General features: G+C 41.2%; 1 protein-coding gene across 2 annotated transcripts in view; it reads right to left on the bottom strand.

The window, feature by feature from the left end:
• Akap6 (A-kinase anchoring protein 6) overlaps positions 1–24,413 on the bottom strand; it is a 454,178-nt gene that overhangs the window by 53,028 nt on the left and 376,737 nt on the right. For both annotated transcript variants that reach the window (XM_050138897.1, XM_050138896.1), the window contains 2 exons: positions 16,919–17,065; positions 13,759–13,980 (listed from right to left, as the gene is read on the bottom strand). In XM_050138897.1, the coding sequence (XP_049994854.1) occupies positions 13,759–13,980; positions 16,919–17,065 (369 nt within the window). The remainder of the gene's footprint in view (positions 1–13,758; positions 13,981–16,918; positions 17,066–24,413) is intronic.

A 24,413-nucleotide genomic window follows, 5' to 3' on the forward strand; every position in this document is an offset into this window, starting at 1 on the left:
GAAAACATTATAAAATAAACTTTGAATATCTATCAAAGAAGTTACAAAGTAGATGTTATCTTGCACGATGAATCATGGGGGTGTTATGGTATTAATTTATTACTATGCCCTTATCATTTTTACTGCTGCTGGCTATAACTATCCCTAGGTGTCTGATCTGGATAAGTGGTCTATACTGGTCAGTTTTATGTCAACTTGACACAAGCTAGAGTCTTTTAGAAGAGGGAATCTTAGTCGTGAAAATACCTCCCCGAGACTGACACATGAGCAAGATGGGGTTGGGGCATTTTTTGATTAATGATCGCTATAGGAGAGCCCAGGCCACACTATAAGCTGGGCCACCTGTGGGCTGAGTGCTGAAGGAAAGCAGGTTGAGCAAGTTTTGAGGAGTACACCAGCAAGCAGAGTTCCTCCACAGCTCCTGCCTCAGCTCCTGCTTCTATATTTCTACACCCTGCCTGAGTTCCTGCTCTGATTTCCCTTAGCAAAGGTCTGTTACCTGGAAATATAAGGTGAAATAACCCTTTTCCTCCTGTCTTAGTCACTTTTCTATTGCTGCAATAAAATGCCACAACTAAGGCAAAGTATAAAAGATGGCATCGGCTTGCGCTTTCGGAGGGCTGGAGTCCATGACCAGCATGGTAAGGAGAATGGCAGCAGGTAGGCAGGGATGGGACTAGAACAGCAGCCGAGAGCTCACATCTTGATCCATAAGCATGAAGGAGAGAGAGGTAACTGAAAATGGCTGGGCTTTGGGAATCTCAAAAAGTGACACACCTTCTCCAGCAAGGCTAATCTTTCTCAAACGGTTCTACTAACCGGGGACCAACTGTTCAAGCATGTGAGCCTATAGAGACAGCTCTCATTCAAACCATTGCATTTGACTCCCCATTTCCCACAGGCTTGCGGCCATATAATAATGCAAAATGCATTTAGTACAATTATGAAAATCCCCATAGACTTTTATGGCCTCAACACAGCTTAGCCAGGTAGGGTCTTACATTCAGCATATAAGCCTTGGGACCCACAGTAAACTTCCACATGCTCCTTTCTTCCTCAAACTGTACATCTTGTTTCTTTACTCCTCACTTATTCCTTCTGACTGTAGCTCTGCAGTTACTGATGATAGGGACAGGATTAGTATCAGGCTGTCCTAGACTCTCCTGTCAATGAAATTGGTCCCCAAAAGTTTCAGTTTAGCTTCAGGCAGACTTTTAGACGAGAACAGAAAGCAGCCAGATATTGCCAAAATATCACAAGAATGGTCTCTTACACAGTTGCTAATATTGTTCCACTCTGAAACTTCTTACACTGGGCCTCCACAATCCACAATGTTCCCTGAACGACTGTCTTCCAAGATCCTACTAAAATGGCTCATTAAACCCTGCTTAGAGCATTCAAGCTTTGCTATTCCAAAGTCCCAGAGTCTTCCACACTCCTCTAAAAACAGCATGATCCAGCCTGTCATATAGCAATAGCCTGCTCCCTGGTACCAGTTTCTGTCCTAGTTACTTTTCTATTGCATGATGACACATCATGGCCAAGGCAATCTATAGAAGAAAGAGTTTATTGGGGGATCCCAGAGTCCGAGGGTTGGACTTCAGAATTATCAGTATGGCAGCAGGCAGGTAGGCATGGTGCTAAACAGTAGCCGAGAGCTCACATACTGATCCACAAACAGGAAGCAGAGACAGCTAAGTGGGAACGGTGAAGCTTTAGACATCTCAAATTTGCCCCCAGAGACATGCCTTCTCCTACAACGCCCTGCTCACTAATCCTTCCCAAACAGTTCTACCAACGAGGGGCCAAGTAGTCAAACATATGAGCCTATGGGTGCCATGTTCACTCAAACCACCTCACCTCCCCAAGCTGCCTTTGGTCACGGTATTACATCACAGCAATAGAAATCCCAACTAAGATGTCCACCGTGCAGCCATCCCCATGAAACCAATCTGACAGCTGCAGGTTCTATACACAATGATCATATTCTAATATCTTCAAAGTCTAACTCTAAATAACTTCACCGTGAAGTCATTTTCTTAAGCAAGGCATACAAGATTGAAAAGCTCTAACTTCCATTGCTATATTTGAAAAGCTCTGAAGTTTGTTGAACTGGTATTTTAGTTGGAATTAGGACGGCATGGTTGAATGGCCACTCATTGACTTTCTTGGTGATCTTAGCAGATAAAGGACTGAATGGATCATGAAATATTCCTCCAATTCCTAAAAATCACATTTTCTAATCATGGCTGAAGGACAATGAAGGACATTTCAGTGAAGAAGGACAAACAGCTCAAAAGTCGAGCCACTTCCTAATCGTCCGTTCTCAGAGGAGATTTCAACACGAGACCGATCATTCTATTTTTTACACTAGCCTCATAAAATCAAATTCTAAAAAGAAAGGAAGATCTTATTGGGGAAGAGAATGTGGTATTCTAAATGTTCCGTGTATAATTTAGGATTAATCAACAATTTAGAGTATCAGTAAAATTAAGAGAAAAATGTTAAGCTTTTTTTTTCAGATAAGAATAATGATTTACGCTGACTCTATCTTAGAGAGGGTTGCGGAGGATTAATGAGCTGCAAAGCTCTTTAAGCACCTCCTATGGAGCAGCAACACAAATGCAAGGTGAAAAATGGGAGCATGCTCTACACTGAAGTGGGCTCCCGAGAGTGCAACACCCTGCAAAGGAGAAGCCGGCGAGGGTCATGATGCTAAATCTCCGTGTGCCGAAGTCAGAGGAGCCTCCGTGTGTTGTCGTATGTTTACTTCTGTTGAAAGAAGCTCTCAGCAGCTGGAATAAGCATTTCTAAATTCTCCATTAATCATTACGTCCCTTGTGAAGATCATTTTATTTATTTATTTTTTGTCAAATCAGATAGGCTTAGTATGCATATTTTACGAAAAGTAAAGCAATTTGAATATTGGAGAAATAAAGATAAGGGCCCACAACTCACCACAGGTTTGGCGTTATCAGATCAGAGCCTGTTGGAATTAGGGAGGTGCAGGGTTTGGTCTGACTCTGGTTGTTGGGTCCTGAGTGAGTCACTGACTACATCACATGTTTGGTTTCCCTCTTTGGAACAAGGACAAGAACTAAATGATGTCAGGTCTCCTCCAAGGGTGAAACATTGTCTCTCAATCAGCCCTTGGTGAAGATTTATTGATTTCGAGATATTGACTATGGTTTCATAAAACAAAATCAAGAGTTCCTACTCTGAAAGGATGTGCTATGGTGCACTGTTAATTCACGGAGTAAATCAAATGTCAGTACACAGAAGCACCAGGAGTTTCTTCTTGCTTGTTTCTAGACTTCTACACATGCCCATGGCATGCTGCTTCTTGTCTACTGCTTTACTACAGATCTCAATGTAGACTAACCTACGTGAGAGGAGAAAGGGGCCTGGGAGGGGCAAGGAAGGAGAGCAGGGACACAGAAGGGAAGGCAGAACTTAGACAAAGTAGAGTACATATATAAACAAGACAAAAAAAAAAAAAGGTAGACAGGAACTATTTTAGGGTAGGAAGGACCAGAGGGAGGCAGGACTAAGAAGGGTCATGGAGGACAAAAGGGAGCTGCAAAATTTTGAAGGTAAGGAATTTAAATCTTTTTATTTCCCACTCACCTTATAAAGCTCTTATGCAGATGAGTTAATGCCCCCACTCTGTAAAACATCTTTACCATGCTGTGCTCTCTGATGGCAGACCTGGCCAGCTCCTAGCCCCTTTCCTTTATTTCCTTTTGGGAACATAGTTATCATTTAAAGTATACTCCTATAATCGAGATGTTTTGTTTGAGCCTTATGTCGCAAACAAAGCAAAAGCTTACAACAGACATAAAAGATAAGAAAAGGGAATCCATGCACACCATCACCAAAACAAACAAACAAAAATCCCACACAAATCACAGAGGAAGACAGGAAGAAAGAATGAGTCAAAGGAACTGTAAAACAATTAAAACAAACAAACAAACAAACAGGAAAGAGCAGCAGTGAGTGTTTGCCTATCAATAATTGGTGAAAAGCTAGATAGGTGAGATTATCCAACCAAAGGACAGAGCAAACAAACATTAAGGAAAATGATGGTCCAAAGGTTTGCTGCCTACAGAAGACCCACTTTCGCTTTAAAGCACAAAGGGGGAAGTGAAGGTTGGAAGGGAGAAGCCTTTGAAATGCTCACAGAAAAGGAATGAGAATGGCGAGACTTGGCTTCATTCAATACAGGCCTTAAGTCAAAACCTGTGACCAGTGACAGAACGTCATTTTATAACAATGATAAATCCCACAAAGGGACATAACAATTATAAAGGGCTAATGATAGGCAAAATTTAACAGACGTGAACTGTGAAATATTAATGCAGCAATTGTGAACTCTAATACCCCCGTTCTCCACAACAGAAAGATCCCGACAGAAAATCAGTAGGAAAACAACAGACTTGAGCAACAGGAAAGTCCACAGTGATGCGCGGCAGGGCACGCACTAATGTCCACAGAGACACTGTTCAGTTAGGGCATTCGTTAGGCCAGAAGACAACTCTCAGACAAATTCAAGAATCCGGAGTTAGGCAAATGTGTCTATGGTATGACAGGAGAAATTAGAAATAGGAAGAAAAATTAAAAGTTCCCAAACACATAGAAATTAAGCAGCCTACTCCCAAACAACAAATTAGTCAAAAAGAAATCAAAAGCGCAAACTTGTATGTTGAGTAGAACTCTTACATCAATGTGGGACGGGGCAGAGACAGGGTTGCTAGGGCTTGCTGGCCACTAGCCTAGCTTTGGGTTCAGTGAAACACCCAGTTTTGAGGGAATAACATGAGCATGACAGAGCAGGACATTCTCCAAATATCTACATACAAGCACACACACCACCCCGACATACAGCATACATATATACCACACACACTTGTGAACACAGCAAAAGTGTATTATTAGATAATTTCCTATCCCCAGCCACTTTCTGATTGGATTTAAAGCCTGCTCCATGAGAAGAAACATATCTGGTACCATTCACTCAGACAAAAACACGTGACTGGCTAGGTCATGGGCCCTAAGGGAGACTAAATACTATTATTCTCCTAAATAGACATAGTAATAAACCATGCCCTAAGTTCTTATATCTATATAAGTGCACCTTTCAACACTCATCAGCAAATCTTATTTTTGCAATTAGTACAGAGAGCCACAACAGGTCAAAGTGCAGAGAAAGAAGCTCTGTGGAATCTTTAGCTCTAAATGGGAGGCCTAGATCTTCCCCCTCCCCCCAAAGTTCAGGTATTGTCATGGAAGAGGAAGCAGAAAGACTGCAAGAGTGAGAGGAAGTAGGTATTAGTAGCAAAACAATATTCGCAGGACACAATAACACAGTTGCATGCATAAATCTGTAGTGCCCGGGACTTCATGCACACGATTTGCTCAAGATCAAACCAGTCAAAATTCCAGCATGGATGGGGATGGCTCATAAAACCCCAGGCCTAGCTGAGGAGCTCTTGGGACTGATGGCTCCCAGGGGAGAAAGAGTTAGTTTTCTTCAGAAATGCAGACCCTGGGAATTGGATTTAAAGCCTGCTCCTCAAGAAGAAACATATCTGGTACTGGAATAATATACGCATGTGTCTCAACAGATTAATTCCACATCCATGGATACAGGCATCACTAAATAGACTCAGTAGTATTAAGAGATAGATAGATAGATAGATAGATAGATAGATAGAAAGAAAGAAACATAGATAGAAACATAGATAGATGATAGATAGATAGATAGATAGATAGATAGATAGATAGATAGATACATACATACATACATACATACATAGACAGACATAAATAGCATAGATACATAGATGATAGACCAGATGAAGTTGGGAGGAAAAAGTGGTGGGATTTTAAGTATCTGTGCTCATACCCACAGATAAGTGTAGTCCCAGATCCCTCATCAAGGAAACTTCTTTGTGTAACAGATGGATACAATTGTAGAAAACCATGACCAATCAAATGTAGAGCTGTGGCGTTCTGCCCCATTGGATACATCTACAAATCTTCCCCCTTACCTAAGGCTCAGAGAACGCTGAGGAAGAGAAGGCAGAAAGACAGTAAAAGTCAGAGGTCTGTGCCTCCTAGAAATGTCAGAAGCTACACCCATTGTCTCACCAACACGACTACTTAAACATGAGCTGGACCATAACAACAGACATGTCAAAGTTGGTGGGGGAAAGACCACCAGACCGCAACACCACACAAAGAACTGTGGCAACTAAGGGATAATAGGAGCTGGAGAGAGACTCTTCACCCAGAGAAAAGCACATGGATTGGTTATCCAAGCCCTGAAAACAGACACACAAGTAGTAGTATACAAACTGAGCAGGATGCATTTATGTATTTAGGAATATATATATTATATAGACACATATGTCCTGAACAACAATTAATGAAAAAAATGGGCCATAAATTTGAAAGGCCACAAGGAGGGCAGTGTGGGAATGTTGGAAGGGAGGAAACAGAAGGAATGATTAAAAACAAAAATTCAAGGCAAAATAATTGTATGGATTTAGCCTCAATAATTATAATGCAGATAGTTAAAACATATCGAAGCCTTACCAAGCAGACCTTTTAATACTTTCATTTATTTGTTTGTTTTCATTTATTTATTTTTATGTGTATAAGTGTTTTGCATTTCTATGCACCACATGCATGCCTAATGTCCAAGGCAGTCAGAAGAAGTGTCTGTCCCCTTATGACTGGAGCTACAGACAATTGTAAGACAATTGTCATGTGGGTGTTGGAAATCAAAGCCAGGTCTTCAGAAAGACCATCCAGTGCTCTTAACCACCGAGATAACTAGAAAGGGGACTTTGATCTTCCTTCCTTCCTTTCTTTCTTCCTTCCTTCCTTCCTTCCTTCCTTCCTTCCTTCCTTCCTTCCTTCCTTCCCTCCTTCCTTCCTCCCCCCCCTTCATTTTCAAGATGGGGCTTCTACTAAATAAGAAGGAGAACCCAAAGAAAAACATATAGGCATCCTCCTGAATATTAACCTTCATCAAGCGATGAAAGGAGACAGAGACAGAGACCCACATTGGAGCACCGGACAGAAATCTCAAGGTCCAAATCAGGAGCAGAAGGAGAGAGAGCACAAGCAAGGAACTCAGGACCGCGAGGGGTGCACCCACACACTGAGACAATGGGGATGTTCTATCCGGAAATCACCAAGGCCAGCTGGCCTGGGTCTGAAAAAGCCGGGGTTAAAACCGGTCTTACTGAACATAGCGGACAATGAGGACTACTGAGACCTCAAGAACAGTGCAATAGGTTTTTGATCCTACTGCACCTATTGGTTTTGTGGGAGCCTAGGCAGTTTGGATGCTCACCTTACTAGACCTGGATGGAGGTGGGTGGTCCTCGGACTTCCCACAGGGCAGGGAACCCTGATTGCTCTTTGGACTGACTAGGGAAGGGGACTTGATTGGGGGAGGGGGAGGGAAAGGGAGGCGGCCGGGGGGGAAAGACAGAAATCTTTAATAAATAAATAAATAAATAAATAAATAAATAAATAGATAAATAGATAAATAAATAAATAAGATGGGGCTTCTATGTATAACCTTGACTGTCCTGGAAATCACTCTGTAGACCAGATTTGTCTTAAAGTCACAAAGATCCAACTGCCTCTGCCTTCCTTTGCTGGGATTAAATGCGTGCACCATCACTGCCAGGTGACTTTGATTTTCTTGCTTTAAAAAAATTACTGGCATATATTAATTTTGCATAGTGATTTTAAGGGTATTCTTATTCAAGTATACCATGTACTTTGACCATAACCATCCCTATGATTGGTTTTCTTCTCAATTCTTCCACCTGTTTTCCTCTCTCTGTCTCTCTGTCTCTCTGTCTCTGTCTCTCTGTCTCTGTCTCTCTCTCTCTCTCTCTCTCACACACACAAACACACACACTGATTTCTGTAACGATGTAATGATATAAATGAGAGAAAATTTATTTTTCTCTTTCCGAATCTGGTTTTTAATGCTTAATATTATGATCCCTATTGCCTCCATTTTCCTGAAATTTACACTTAGAAAAATATACAAAATTTACCTGTACACATTTGCTTTGACTGATCTAAGTGTGGTGGAACATGTACTATCCCGACAGTCAGCAGGTGTAGGCAGGAGGACCAGAGTGTTTGTCATTCTTGGTTCCACAGTGGGTGAGGCTAGCTTGGGCCATCTGAGACTGTCTCAAAAGGTCACAAAAAAATCATTCACTTTGGGTTCTCTCATTCTCATCAAATACTATTATGAATAGGAGTGGCTTAAATCTATCAATGAATCTCAACCTTTATCAGTCAGGTCATCTCACAAGTTAGTTCTAGATTGTATCCAGTTATTTAAAATTAGTTTTATGGTATTAAGTAGCTGGGGTTTTTAATATGTGGTAGAACAATCTGGTACATTTTTAAATGATTATACATTGTTTTCTTGTGATTAGCACATATGGTTACTATAACCCTTCTAAAAATTATCTAAACCCCTTGAGAAAAATGAATCCTTCTCAGGTCAGTGACTCTGAAGTGTTGGCTTGCTTTGGTCCTCACTGGGTTAAACACAGAGTCTCACGGCATTGCCAATAGAGTCATCAGAGCAAGAGCATCATGATGACCCAGACGGCACTAAGAACTGCGGCCACTTTCCCCTTGTACTAAACTTACAAATACTCTGTCCTGCCACTCTTGGAGGCTCATGGGAAATGAGACAGTTTATAGTGCCACTTGGGATAGTTATAGCAGCTAAGGAGCTCGATGTCTCTCGAATGTCTTAATTACATTGCTCTTATTTTTTGTTTCCGAAGACCGTGTATTGATTTTTGAGGAATTATTTCTCTTTTTACCTTTTTTCCCTTTGCTAGTATATATTAATTGTAAACATAAATTGGTTCCACTTTGACATTTTCATACACGAGTAAATGTACTGTGATCATGTTCATCTTCCCCCAGCCTCCTCTCTTCTCCTCCTCCTCACTCTCATTCTTCCTTCCTGCTTACAAATAATTTCTCCTCTGTTTTCAAGTCCTTAAAAAAAAAAATCTAGATTCTGCATATGAGCAAAACCATGTAATGTTTGTCTTTAATAATTGTGCAGCTCACTTAACAGGATCTCCAATTGCATGCATTTCTTTTAAATGACTTTCTACCAATCTTAGTTCCCTCTCCCTCCCCATCTCCCACCCCACCCCCCACCTTCCACCCACCCACCCCCATCCACTCCTCAGAGAGGGTAAGGCTCCCCATGGGTAGTCAACAAAGTCTGATACATCACTTTGGGGCAGAGCCAAGGACCTCCCTGCTGGCTGAGCAAGGTATCCTTCCAAAAAGAAAGGGCTCCAAAAAGCCAGTTCAAGCACTAGGGATAAATCCTGCTCCCACTGCCAGTGACCCCACAGACTGCCCCAGCCACACAACTGTCACCCACGTTCAGAGGGCCTAGTTTAGGCCTATTCGGGTTCCCCTGCTGTCAGTCCAGAGTCAGTGAGCTCCCACCAGCTCAGGTCAGCTGTTTCTCTGGGTTTCCCCATCATGGTCTTGAACCCTTTGCTCCTATTATCGCTCCTCCTCCCTCTCTTCGACTGGACTCTTGGAGCTCAGCCCAGTGCTAGCTGAGGATCTCTGCATCAGTTGCGGGATGAAGTTTCTGTGAGGACAATTAAGGAAGAAGTGTCTGTTACAGTAACTGATTGCGGCTGCAGTCTGCCTTGACAGGGTGGGCATGCTAGGAGGAGCTGCTTGGGGCTACGACTGCAGGACCATGGGTGTGCTTGCTCGCATGTGAAGGATGGAGAAGGAGAGACTGAACATGAAGGTGGACCAGGCTGCAAACCCCACGGCCTCCCCTTGATGTCTTCCTTCCTACAGCTAGAACCCATCTCCCAAAGATTCCACAGCCTCTAAAGACATCACTATCAGCTGTTGCCGGACTGCTCACGTTCAAACCACAACAGCTGGCCACTCAGTACTCGGAGCCCAGGCTCCGGAATAGCAGAGCAATAAATCCCATCTCAACGTTCTCTTCTATAAGTAAAGGATAGCAAACCCCATCACCTGCCTGCATCAGGGGGGGTGAAGAGAATTAAACAAGCAACTGTAGGCAGAACTACGTAAAGCTGATATAAGAAATAGCCACGTGGCATAGAAGCCTTCAAGAAGCAGCGGTTATAATGTGATGCTACGGCGATATGGTGTGTTTGTGTAGTGTATAGTCGCACATATGCGTGCATGTATGGAGGCCATAGGAGGACACTCACTGTGTTGCTCTATGACTGTCTGCTTTACTCCCTTGAGGAACGGGCTCTCTCACTGAACCTGGAGTTTACCTTTTTCAGCAACATTGGTGGCCAGCAAGCTCCAGCAAAGCCTCCTGTCTCTCTTCCAACCCTTAGCTCTGGAATTCTAAAGCCACAGCCTCCTACATTTTATGGAGATGGTGGGGATTTGAACTCAAGTCCTTATACACTAGGCTCTCTCTCTCTCTCTCTCTATCTCTCTCTCTCCATCCTGTTTTCTATTTCTCAAAGAGGTACAGATACAGACATTTCCACACTGGTGTTTTTTAAAGTCTAACACAGGGTCAGATAAATACGGCCTTTGGGTCAAATCTAGCCTACCACTTATTTGTAGATAGTTTTAAAATTAATTTAATCAACTCCAGTTATATTAATTATTTACTATATTGTCTGTGACTGCTCTGGCACCATAGCATCGGTTGTGTGACTGACAGAGATTATATTACTTAGCCTTTTATGAAAAAGTGTTTTGAGAAAAAAAATCAAAGTTTTCACAATTGTCCGAAAGACCAGTGAGAGACAGTGTGGCCTACTATTGGGGTTTGCACCCACAGAGTGTTGCTTCTGCTCCCTCTGTTTTGCCTTTAAGCAAGTCACATTTACTTCCCACAATGCAAATTCTTCATTCATAAAGATAAGGAAGTGCACACATAAGAAGGTAATCAGTAAGAAGCATGAAAGCACTCGGCCAAGCCTAAGTTGCTGCACACAGGTGCAGCATCAAATGCCCAGGTTACCACATCTGCTCCGTTCTTGCCCCTTCCGGGCGACGGCTCTGTGGCAGGGTCTACTCTCACGTCCCTTCCCAGTCTGGATCTGGGCCTAGGCCAATGCTGTGGGTTTCTTTAGCTGGTAATAGACAATTTGATCCTAATTTAGAGTCTTTAGAATAATTAATTTGGTTTTGGGATACAAGGAACATGTGATTAAGTAATTACATTCCTTTCTCTCTGAAGGGTCATGGTGAAAAGGCAGTGCCATCTAGCCAATGGCATCGAAGCTCCACTCTTGGGCGATAAAGGCCCTTTGCCAGTTGGCCTCATTAAGTCCTTGACATGAGCTCCCCTGATTTGTTATTAAACTGTGCCCAGTCCTCAACAATTTCACATTTCTATCCCAGGGCTTGGGAGTCACACCTTCACGGCAGCCCTCTGCTGGGTTTAGACTCTTTATTGTACAGAATTTCTCCTGTGTCTAATCCCTTATCTACCACAATTACTGCCTTACAGAAAAAAAAAATAATTCCATAATTGCTGTTTTCTTTTTTTCCCCATGAAACATTAAAATCCTGATCTCTTTCCTTAGCACATATCAAGTCGAATAGGAAATTCAGTTCTGTCTACAAAGGGACGGACTTGCTCTTTCATATCCAGCATCTCCTTCCTGTCTTCTGGATCGTGCACTGGAGGCTCCGGCATTAAAGCCTTGTGGTTTCAGAGAATAACAAGCATGGAGCTAAGGCCTGGGGGGAAACTCTCAGTGATGGTGTGAGACGCGGGCGCCCACAGCAGATGTGGAGCATGCAGTCCGTACAAGTGCCACACGCAGAGTCTTCCTCCCTCCCTGACCTCGGCTGTCTTAAGTTTTCTTTAGACTCTGGCAAGCAAGAGGTTGATTCTCTGTGTGCTTGTTGCAAATTGTGATTTTTGAGACATCATAAACTCAATTACATTCATATACTAAATTACAGACTCTTGGTTCTGTTCTACCAATGAATCTGGTTAGGTACAGGACACTTGATTAATTGTCTAACAAGTGCTGAGAATAACTTGCAAATAGCTGATAAATACTAAAACTTTGCCTATGAAATATATTTACTTTAAAAGACATGTATAAATTTTTCTTTAAAAGAAAACAAGAACAAGACGGCATTCTGCCAGATCTCCCTCACCTGTGTGCTCAAGCTCCTAAGGGCCAAGCTTCAGGGCTGGGAGCACAGTTTAGGAGGCCAGGAGCTCGTCATCCAGCACACACAAGGCGTGTGCTTCATCTTAGCACCAGAAAGAGAAGAAAGTTGAAAAGGAGATGTACCAGGGCTCCACTGTCTCCAAAGGCTTGGCGAGTTTTAGCTTAGCAGACAGCACACAGCAAAGAACACTCGTACGGTACAAAAATGGAGACCCAACCTTGATATACGCACATCTCATCCATCTACCATCGCTAAAGCTGCGGCTTTTGGCTGAAAATTCGAAGAAAGCAACTAACAAATCGACATTAGAGAAACAAGGAAATGTACTTCTTCCCTGTCTTTCCTTTAACTGATATGGAAGGCTTCTTAGGAAATATCAGTTAATATCAGTGTCACAGAGTCATCCATCCAAAGATCATTAGAGCCAGACAGTCCTGCATCCCAATATAATCTACTACTCATTAAAAATGACCCTGGACACACAAAACTTAACTTCCCTGTGCCTCTGATTCATAGAACCCAAGTCAAGATCCTCACAGCTAATTCATAGCACTGCTATTAGGATTAAATGAGATATATTTACATATTCAGAGTGGAGAAGCCAAGTTTTCAAAGGAAGTATATTATTGCCACGGCCAACATTGTGAAGGATCTCTGCATCGCTATCATGAATGAAGCAGGAAGCCATAAAGGGTAGCTTACAGCATGGATATCTTTGTAATAAAATGAAGAGCAACTAACATTAAGGAATTCAATTTAGCTATAGGAAGCATCCGATAATGAATATTGGGCTTGGGAGGCTGATCGCCTTCATGGAGCAGGGCTGGGGACAGGGCAAGGACAGGAGCCACATGATCAGGCTTACATGTTGGCTATTTTTTTTTACCTTTTATTTAGGGTAGGAAACTCTTTAAACCTCAGTCCAATTGATACCACATGAAGAACAGAAATAAACTTGGAGAGTGTTTCTCCATAGGACATAAGCAATATCGATCCTGTTTCAAGAATAAGCAGCATTGGAATACACCCGTAATGTGGGATCTCTTTTCTTTCTTTCTTCTGTGTACAGCTGACTTTTTTAGATGTAAAATTTATGTTTTCTTTTGTTAGCATTAATGGATATCAATTAAATCATGTGCTTTTACCATATCAACTTATGGTAGTACAGTCTGTTAGGCTATTTATGGAACACTTAGATCTTTTAGAGTTCCCAGTAATCTTCCATGTTTGCTGATCTGCTTTTAATTTATCCACGTCCTCTTCTACCAGACTTTGCACACACACACACACACACACACAAAACGGCAGAGACACCCTCTATACAGTGTGTATTTGATACGCTTGATGTTCCTCTTTGACACGTAGAGAGGTTAGCATAAGAAGCGGGTAAATTCCAGGAAGCATTAAAGGGTCTACCCATATACAGATGCGTGAGAACAACACGTTGCATGCTTGATAAATATTTCACCTCTCTCATAAAGAAAGCTTTCTCTCAAGTTCGATTGTTCCTTTTTAAATTATTACCTTAAAGTATTGGAGTTGTTTCTCGGCACTCATTGCTTCCTTCTCTTGTCTCAGACAGGAATTGAAGATGAGAAGCTCCGTATCTCTTAGCCACCTCTTCAGCTCTTTGATCCTGACCTCCAGCTGCCTTACCAGGCTGCCACTCTCAGGAGACAGCAGGTCACGTGGGCCTGATGCATTCGGTCCTGCCACCGGGTCCTGGATCTTCTCTCTTAGGGTTTTCTAATGCATCAGATTAAAAGTAAGAAGAAAAACGAACCCAAATAAAAATAGGTTAGCTGACAAGTCCAAAATACATCGCGGGAGATAACACAAGACCATGCACGGCGACCCCTTCCACCTTATGACTGACATTCGGCTCTGATGCGCTTGCTGGCACCTTTGGGGCTTGCTTATTATTCCCACTATCAACAGATGCACAAGGAACCTTCATTCTTTAGACATGCCTTTCCCGGGAAAGGGATTCAGTCCAAGTCACCACCATCGTGGACAAAAATTCATCTGAAGTCTCATGGCCAAAGTTCTACAGTGAAAAGTGGTCTTACATAAAGTGTTCAAGAGACAGAAGCCTAAATCAGTGTCCAGAGAATTGAGTTCCTTTCTTTTTCTTCTGTGAGGTATAATTCCCCAAATAGTATGAAAGAGCACTCTTAAGGAGGTATTCTGGGGTTCAGCTGTCGCCAGTTTCTCATGACTTGTGGTGCTTCAGCCCCATGGTTCTTCCTGTTTTGCTTTTTTGGATGCAGATAATTTAATAGCGATGTGAAAACCATGCTCAGTTGACTGTGCCATCAGTGAGCTCACGAAGACTAAGCACTGTGGCATAGAGGTGCCTTGCGAGCTGGTTTTCTTTCTCTTTGGTAGAATCACTCTTTACATAATCAATAGAATTTAATCTATAATGATAAATTAAACCTAGAAAAATACGCTTTAAAACACAAATAAAATTAAGTCAACAAACATTCATCTGCTCCACTGTGTTCTGGAAATAGTACCTTTAGGAGCGCACGACAGAACAGAAGAATCGCCTTTTGTGGCAACACCCTCGCATTTTCATGGTGCAAATATTGATAATTTGAAGGCCCTCGGTGGAATCCAGATTTAGCTATTGTTTTTATGCCGTAACAAAAGTAACAGCAGGAGGTGAAATCAATGCCCTTGGAGGCTAGGGTCACAAAAAGGAATTTATTGCCACTTTTTTGTTCTGGAACAGTTTGCAATCATAAATTCTTTATAAACAGAATACTTCAGAGAATGGTCCGTCTTCATAAATATACGACAGAGGACATCAATTTCATTTAATTCACAATTTGTGTCAGCGCAGCAGCTGCCAATGCCTGCCTTGATAGGGTTGTTTAATATGCAATTGAGACAGCGTAATATGCAGCACAGGGGACAAAATTTCACAGATTAAACTGTACGCACCACTGACATTTCATTCTAATGTATTTTCATTCCACACTGTTCACCTTAGATGAAAGAAATATTAAAAACCATATCCCTCTATTTTACTATTGTTAGAAGTTCAAATCCTTGTCTTTAATTTTTTTCATGCCAATTAAAATGTAATCATGCCAATTAAAGCGGGGTGCCTACTGGTGTCAGTGTGGCTCCAGCTTTATCAAACCCATCTCTCCAGCCTACTCTCCCCAAAATTACTGCAAAACTGTACGGTGTTTGAGTGATATATTGTCAAAACGGTAACCGCCTGAGTGACAGCTGACTCACGGAGACTAATTAAATACTCTGTTTTCAATGCAAGGACAATTTCAAAATTTTGGGTGAGGACTTGATATTCAAGACACACTTGAAACAGTTTTCTAAGGAAGCACTGTTATCTATCAAATTAGGAACGATACATTTAAATGAAGTGCAGAGTGCCTATCACTTTATCTCTGAAGCCAATAAAGCTGCTATTCTTCTCTATTTTGTAAACAACCTTTGAAAAATATCATAGAGTAATCACATTTCTCCTGAGAGCAATGAGTGCTGGAGCATTTTGTGGGTGCTGATTTAAACCTCCATATTTTAAAGCAAATAACATTAATTATCATTAAAAGACAAGGTCATAATAAGCAAGAGCAAGAATTTTTAACATTTGTGAGTTACTTCGAACAACTGTAGAGTGTAGAGAATTTAGATGAGAAACTAGGGCTTAAATGTGCAGGTTTTTAATCACTTAGATTAAGCTTGGCATAAACGGCACACTGGCATGTCTCCAAGTCATCACGGCACGTGGAGAGCTCCTAATTCAAAATATTTCTAGAGTATTATTTCTTTAAAAAAAATTAAAGAGGCAGAAAAATAGAGGGCTCTAAAAATTATGCTCTGTAACTGACACCACCCATAGAAGCTGTTAAAACTCATCACTTAGGTAATTGGCAAATTTCGCTTACCCTTGATTTGAAGAGAAGGCAATTTAGGAGAGAAGCTGATGAGCAACTACAGGCTAACTTCTCTCTCCGCTGTGACCCAACCCATAGGACGGGGCGGCCTCTGGGTGACAGAATGTCTATATTGCCTTTTTGCCAGATTCTTGTATTTCTTTGACTGGGAACTACATGAAACTTTACTATTATTATTATTATTATTATTATTATTATTATTATTATTAAAATGCCCTGAAAATTGAGGCACTAAAAGAAGACTGATTTAATTCTGGAATTGAGATTTGGGTCAAATTTGCATATTTGATTTGGTAGCTTTCATCTGACCTGAAAGCTACAGTGGCAGCTCCCCTATTCACTTTAAGGCTACACCCAACGGTTAAACAGCGAATGCCTCTAACATGTACTTTCAGGACAAATTCTGTTAGCATTCATCCGAGCATGACAGCCAGTGTACGTCAGATATACTGTATTAGAGTTGAGTTGCCGCATACCCACAATACACGGCATATTTTACTTACTTTCTTATGTATTAAAGAACCAAAATTATTAAAAATCTGAGAGGAGACAGACTCAGAATAAATTTAAAAACAAACATAAGAGGAAAAGCAATGTTTTCCCCGTAATAACATGAGTAGCTTGTTTGAAATGTAAGGAGTGAATTGAAAGAGAGAGATATTTGTGCCTCAAATTAGAAATCAGACAGATAGAGTACTTCACCACACAAAAAAAATGTACACATAACCTACAAACAGTAATAAAAATGCAAATACCCCAAGCAGCTCCCATTTTTCATTAATTGAATCCACTTTTTCCAGGAGATCATTTGGTAGAGAGACGCCACCTTTCCTCAAAGAGTCCACCTTGCTCAGCAGCTCTGTCTTTTTTGGGTGCCGGATAGACATTTCCACGCTGTACCGCTGAAATGACAACACGGGGAAAACCATTAGGGACGGAGGTGCTCTTATGGAAGCCTTTGAGCAGAGTTTACGCCGCTTTAGGGGAATATAAGGCTTTGTTTTCAAGAAGATTTACTGGGAGGCTGAACCTCCTCACCTTGGGTGAGGCAGTAATGCGGCTGAAGACACTCCAAACATTGCCACCCAGGCCCCACGGACGCTTCTTGCTGTGCTGTTGGCTTCCAAGGTTTTTGTCTTTGTAAACTAAGTTTTCACACACATTTTACATTATTTACTTAAAATACAGCAAATCAGAAAATGCCTGGCCTGGGAGGGTTTGCCAGAGCTACCCCTCTCACTGGACTCTCAGCAGATCTCTCTTGGAGAAGCTCAAAGTGTTGTTTTCCTTCATGAAACACGTCTATCAATCACTTGCTTGGGACGTGACCCTTTCTTCTCCAAGGAGAGCTGCTCTTCAAATGAAGGTAACTGATAGAGGGGAATGCGTGTGCCACAAACAATGCATATCTTTGGCTGTGAGTTATGAAAGGTAAGAAATGGTGCTTCGTCTCTGATACATTTAGACTTTGCGTACAAAAATAAATAAATAAAATGATCTTTGAAAGAAAAACATTATCTTTAAGGATTATGTGGTTTATTTCCTTTAAGGTCCCCAAAGTCTCAATTAATATTTTGCTTTTCTGTTATTTAACAGCTCTGTGAGAGCTTAAGAGAAAAGGCCCACATAAAGAGGGAGCAGGCGCGCTAGATCCTTGGGACAGCTACGGATCTACAATTGCTTATCAATTACCATCAACTGCCCTGAGCGTCCCAGCTGATTCCTGAGCCTTCCTGGTCCCACCAATTCGCACTATATTCTAACTGCCAAGTGAGTCTCTTAAGAGATGTTCCCTGGAGACAGTGGCGAAAGAGTCTCGTGGTGGTGTTCTTCAAATACCTGTATTTGGAAAAGGTCATGGTCAGAACACCTTATGAACAGCTGTAGATAGCTGTCATGTGTATGTGTGGAGAGGTGTGCATCGAAATATACTTGAGTGCAACAATTAGGTTGTGGGGAAAATATTAAATGTATTTTACAATTTAATGCCTATTTCCAAAAAAAAAAATGCCTTTCTTTGAAGCAACGATGTCAGGTGGGCAAGCCCCACGGTAGCCTTGCTCCTTTCCCCTCCGTGAGCATGGCTGGCCCAGCGGAAACCCTATCATTGTCCTAACAAGGACAATGTCTGTGTGGGCAAGGCATTGTCAATCTTCAGGGTTCACAACACTTCCAAGCACTTGGATGGTTTTTAGTGCCCTCGAAAACACTTTGTGTAGTAGGTAGAGGCAGGTAGCCTTACATTATAATAAAATAAACAAGATACACATGAACAGGTTTGACAAATTCCAGGCTACTGAATGGTAAAATTAATATCCAGCAAAAACTAAAGCCATACAAAATGTTATCAACAAATGAATAAATTTCTAAGGGTGGTAATTTGAATGTAATTGACCCCCCCATAATCTCATAGGGAGCAGCACTATTAGGAGATGTGGCTTTGTTGGAGTGGGTATGGCCTTTTGAGTGGGTATGGAGTTTGAGAAAATGTGTCATTTTGGGAGTAGGCGTTGAGGTTTCCTATGCTCAGGGTACTGCCCAGTGTCTCAGTCAACTTCCTGTTGCCTGTCTCAGCTAGTTTTTCAGTATCATATCTACATACACGCCACCATGCTCCTGGCCATGATGATAATGAACTGAATCTATGAAGCTGTAAGTGAGCCATTCCAATTAAATGTTTTTCTTTATAAAAAAAAAAAAAAAAAGAAAAGAAAGAAAACACCTTGTGTAAAACTCTACTAAACTAGGACTGGAGTTAGTTTGAACAAAAAGATGTGATCACCATTTCCTGTGCCAGATCTTCAGCATTCGTGTGCGTATGTTTGCACGCTTTCAGTTTCGTGTTTGAACCTTCCCTTTGCACTAAACACGCACATCATTTGTATTTTGTAAACTTCTCCAAATGTTAGGCGTTCGTGGATCAAAGAACAAAATGTTTTCGGTGAGGTGATTTAAAGCATTTTATACTATTAATGAATGTTGATCAGGGTGTCAGAGTACCCGAAATTACATGAATATGCATATTGGGGAAAATCAAGGGTTGCTGGAAAAGGCTTTCCGAATCTGGACTGCGAAACCTGGGGAATTCTGATTGCTGTCTAACTGCGGACAATTACCGGGATCGTGTCACGCCGTTACAGAGAACACACTGTCCACTCGGGTCTTCTCAACTCAACACTCAACAAGTATTCCAGAAACCTCCGTGGTATGTTATTTGTCAGAGTGATGACTGGTGGAGAGGCTTTATGCAATCAGATTCCCATGTAAGATTTACATAACTAATTAGGTAAGACTGACAGAATGTGGCGGGGGGGGGGGTGCTTATTCCAGCCAGGCAGAGGACTATTATTCAAATCTTCCCTTATGTCATGTGTATTCATCAACAGAGAGAGTCTTCCAGTGGCGCCTTCTGGGAGTGGCTTCTACTGTGGATTGACTTTTCTTGTGGCAAATTCGCCCTCCATCTTTTCCAGCTTTGAATATCTCTTCCAACACAAGTTAGTTAAAAAAAAAGGGGGGGGCAGTTTATCATCTCATGGAAATTAAAACCTTGCGATAATGAAAATACAAAGAAAGTAATGAGTATGATTTTAGACATAAGGAAATAATTTTTTCCTACGAAATGTGGTATGAGTAGTTATGGCGATAGCTACCACGATGGTTATGAGATTTAAAAATCCTTGTTATCACGCATGCTCTCCTTGTCACTGGGTAGTCTACTGCACAAACAGCCGATGGAAAAGTGATCAGTAGGCAATGCCTTCAAACCAGAAAAGCTAAGAGAACCCAGCTAATTGTTAGATATATTGACCTGGGAATGAATGGAGAGCACCGGAATGTCCTGTAATTTAAGGTGAAAGTATTTGGGTTTTGAGATGCTGGGAAGGTTGACTCTAATATGATTGAAGGCCTTGAGGCTGTGTACATAATGACGCCAGGACCGTTGCGTTTTTGTTTCCTCCTCGATACATTTGCTCTTCTCTCACCATCATCTTTTGAGAAGCATCAGATGGGGAGAACCAACCATCAGCTCTATCTCCTCTTGCTCCCCTATCAAGTGGGCTACTCTATCCTGTGGTGAAACGATAATTTAATCTTCATATTCATTTCACCCACAGCAGTAAAAGAGCAGAAGCTGCCCCATTATTCCCATAGTCTGGGGGATGCTATCATACAGACCAGTTTTCAATAGCCAAAAACGAGATTAGCAACGTTCAAGTCAGCTGGCTTTTCTTGAGTGCTGAGGTAAATAAGCAGCCAGTATTTGACTTCCCACAGCACCTGCTGTGGGCCTCACTGTCTAGTCAAAAATAAAATATACTTCATTCAAAGAGCATATTTACATTATTAAGTGTATTTGCTTGGCCAATTCAATTTGGGCTAATGAATCCTCTTAATAGATTTGTGAATGACCTAAATTAAAGACACAGGCTACTAGTGCCCTGGAAGCTATTTCTTCGGGTATAAAAGAAAAGTTAAAGAAAATACAGAGTTACTACTAGTCCATTGTCTTAACTAAGAACTAAAACTGAAATTCTGATTTACAGTTTATATTTTAAAAGCACAAATGCTGAAGCTAAATTATAAAAACAAAGCCAGTAAAACCAGGGATTTGTGAAATAAATACATCTAGTAACAAATACAGACTTGATTGAGATAACTTTTTTTGACGCTCACGCCAGGCTTCCCCCCCACCCCCCAACATCTTTCCCCCTTTTCCTTTCTTCTTTTTTTCTTTTCTTTTTTCATTTTCCTTTTCTTTTTTCTCTCTCTTTTTTTATTTTCTTTTCTTTTCTTTTTTTTTTTTGTTAAAAATCACACCGAAAATTCTGCCCAAATGGAGAGTGGAACAATGCCTTGAAACAGTGTTAATTGTCACCATGGAAACCAGAAGAATAAGCCATTTTGAAACTGGTATAGAAGGCACACATTGAGAAACTCAAGCATTTTTCTGCCCCCCTCAATGTTAAAGAACAAGATGCCTTGTCACAGTGAGGTCAGAGAAAGAAAGCATCCTGAAAGGGAGTAGATACTCAATGTCTAGTAAATAAATAATAATAATAATAATAAGCCAGATACAGCTAATGCTGTAAAAGACTCTACCCGGCAAATCTTTTTGAAAGAGAAAGATCGCCAAAAGATGGTTCGGACTGGGTGGAGGGGAATGGCTCCCACCTAGCAAAACTTCAGGGCTACTTTATGTGAACCTTGCCCCCAAAGCTCCCTGGGAATTCTGCTGTTGTAATAAAACTTCAGAAGAGGGGAGAAAAAAGGCAGCATGATGGAATTCAAAATAATGCCCTAAAAGCACACAGAGAGATTAAGACATTCTTTGTAAGACTTTTGTGTGGTGCTTCTGGTGCTCACGCTGAAAAGGGACCAGACATTGCTAAACTGAGAGTGAAGCTTTGGCCACAAGAAACACAAGAATTAAAGCAAACAATTTTCTGATTAAAGAATATGGCTGTCCAATTCTGAGTCCTTGGGGCCATGCAATGTATCGTTCTTAACCGGGCATCAGCTGACTTTACGTTACAAAGAGTTAAGACAGGGACAATTATCTAGTTATAAAAACAACACATTTGAATCTTTACCCATGCAAATTAATATCTCAAATACCTATAGATTTGTCGTGATTATTCCCCTGCCCTATAACAGGCAGAAAAGGAAAACACAAGAACATGGCAAAATATATCTTAGCTTATCAATAAGAAAGTGTATGCAAGAACAAGGAACACACCCAACCCAAACGTCTACAAAATAATATGTAAAAATACGTATTTTGCACACAAATGCAAGGACATGTCTGTGACTCTCACACTGGATTCTCTAGCTAGTGTTTGCCCTCCTCATTTGAGACTTCATTGTGGCCCCTCAGCTAGTCCATGCCTAATGCTATTCACTGGTAAACAAAGAATCTTTCTTAGGAAAGACCAGGTCCACAGCTCAGCTGTATTGGTAGAGGCCAATGCTGCCTCTGCAGCGGCTCTTGGGCTGCCCTCTTTTAGACCGCCAGCACCCAGCATCTCACAAAGTCTGTGGTGCTTCCCAAGAGGCCAGCACCACCAACACTTAGAGAGGATGTTCAAGATTCAAGAAGAGAGTCCAAGCGCAAGATGAGTAATAGTGGCTACTTCTTGCAAACTGTTTGTATCTTACTGTTGGAATTTATGGCGAATAACTGCACAAAGAAATTATAAAGACTCCTACAATTGTCCTTGTAAATTAATAATAGGTTTTCTTGATTGGGATAAATTTGCTGCTGAGCCTTTGGAAAAATTAAAAAGTGCAATGTCATTTAAAATTGCCAGAACTCGCACAGCAAATTACATCTGAGGTTAAGAACTGAGCCTCCCCCCACCTTCTAGCTTATTCCATTTGCATGATCTGGAAATCACATTACATTGGCCATGTATTGTTAATTGAACATAGATTGCATTATCTTTAATATAAATCAAACTACAAATACTAAAATGAATTGCAAATTCCCTAATAGAAGATCATAAAACAATCTTTTTAAAAGTATCTCCCATTAATAATTTAATTCCAATTATATCACTCAGGAAACTTAAGTGGGAGACCAGGCAACTTACTTCTCCAATCATTTTTTCTTTTACATAAGGAATATCTATGTGTTTTAAAACAAATATAGTCAGGACAGAATTTATTGTTACCGAGTAAAGATAGAAGCACTAATAAATGGAATCTTATGGAAAATTCTGAATAAAAATATCAGGTCTCCCAACTTCCCCTCTCTCTAACCCACATCAAGGGTGAAAAAAAATAGTATAGGAAAGAAGTCACTGAGCCTAAGAAATATTGTGATCACACCTTCTGAAATTATAAAAACTGATAATTGTTATTCTACTTATTTTTCAAGTGGGTTTTCTGTCCCCTTTGATATTTCTACAAATATGGTATCTTTCTGGAGCCTTTGCCTGGCCTTTAATGAGTTTATATTAAATATTTAAGACTGTTTAGGGCATATCCACTACTACCAAAAACAGTTATATTCCCAGCAGTCCTACTGTTCCAGGCAGAGAAGTTGATTGATCCTCCGAGCCTGAATTGAGTCGAATGAAAAGAAGCGGTTGGAAAATAGCTGCAATCATTTAATGCAGATGACCTCTGACAGCCTCGCAGCGCTTCTATCCGAACAGAAATTTGCATGGGGTCTCTGTGCAGAGGAACAATGTAACCTAAATGGTAGACAATCTTTATTCTAATGAAGTGGGTGTCAAGGTCAATGTAAAACCGCAATGATAAATGGCGCACCACTAGGCAGGAGAAGTTGCACGGCACTGTGGTGCTTTCACATTAATTGAAGGCTGAAACGCACCGCGTGAAAAGCACAAGCCCCTCTTTTCACCACGGACGTTGCTAGCGCGCCAGCGCGGAGATGGTTTCTGCAACACGTTTGCCTGTTGACGTGGAGCCACGGCGGAAATAACGGCACTCGAGCAGGAGGGGACATTTTCGGGAGTTAGTGCTTTCCTAGAATAAAATTATAAAAATGAAAGAAAAATGCCCCCCCCCCAACGGCCTGGTGACACCTAATAGAATCCCTTTTATCCCTTTCCCCCTTTCTTTTCTTGTTTAGACGTGTCTTTAATTAGTTTCAACCAGGCAACCTTTCATAGGACCTTCACTGGGTACTTTTCCCGCTGAGCAGCAGTTAAATATGCCTCCCCCCCTCTTCTGGGTCAGTGTTCAGCTTCATCTACAGCTACAAACCTTCAGGTGGTGTCTGTCTGTCCTAAGTGAAAAATGTAATGAAATGTCTATACAGTTATTAAACCAAAACCAAAACCAAACAAACTCCATTCTGCCGTGGGAATGGGAAAGTACAGAACCTGCCCCTGTCCGCTTGGCACTGCCAGGAAGGCTGCCTCAGTCAGCACGCCATTTCCTCAGCTGATTTAGCAATTTTGTGGTCAATATTTTTCAACTCCTACAAATATGGACAGTACGCTGATTTTCTAAATTTGTGATCTGCTTCAGGGGTAGAGGAGACATTGTTTGCTGAAACACTTATTATCAGACAAGCACTTTAAGTTCGTCAATTAAACAGGAATGGGAGGTGTACCCTAGCTTTCACAATTTGCTAAAATAATGACCAGCCCACAATAGGAACCAATTGAGAGACATCTCTAGGTGCAACTCCTAAAAGGTAATAAACTGGATATACTTTTATTTTCTGATCTCAAAGAAATCTGTGATATTCCAACAATAACCTTCCCACCACAAGTA

The sequence above is a fragment of the Alexandromys fortis genome, unplaced genomic scaffold (assembly GCF_014885135.2).
Source record: "Alexandromys fortis isolate MF-2015 unplaced genomic scaffold, M_Fortis_MF-2015_v1.1 scaffold_35, whole genome shotgun sequence".
In the NCBI taxonomy this organism is placed as follows: domain Eukaryota; kingdom Metazoa; phylum Chordata; class Mammalia; order Rodentia; family Cricetidae; genus Alexandromys; species Alexandromys fortis.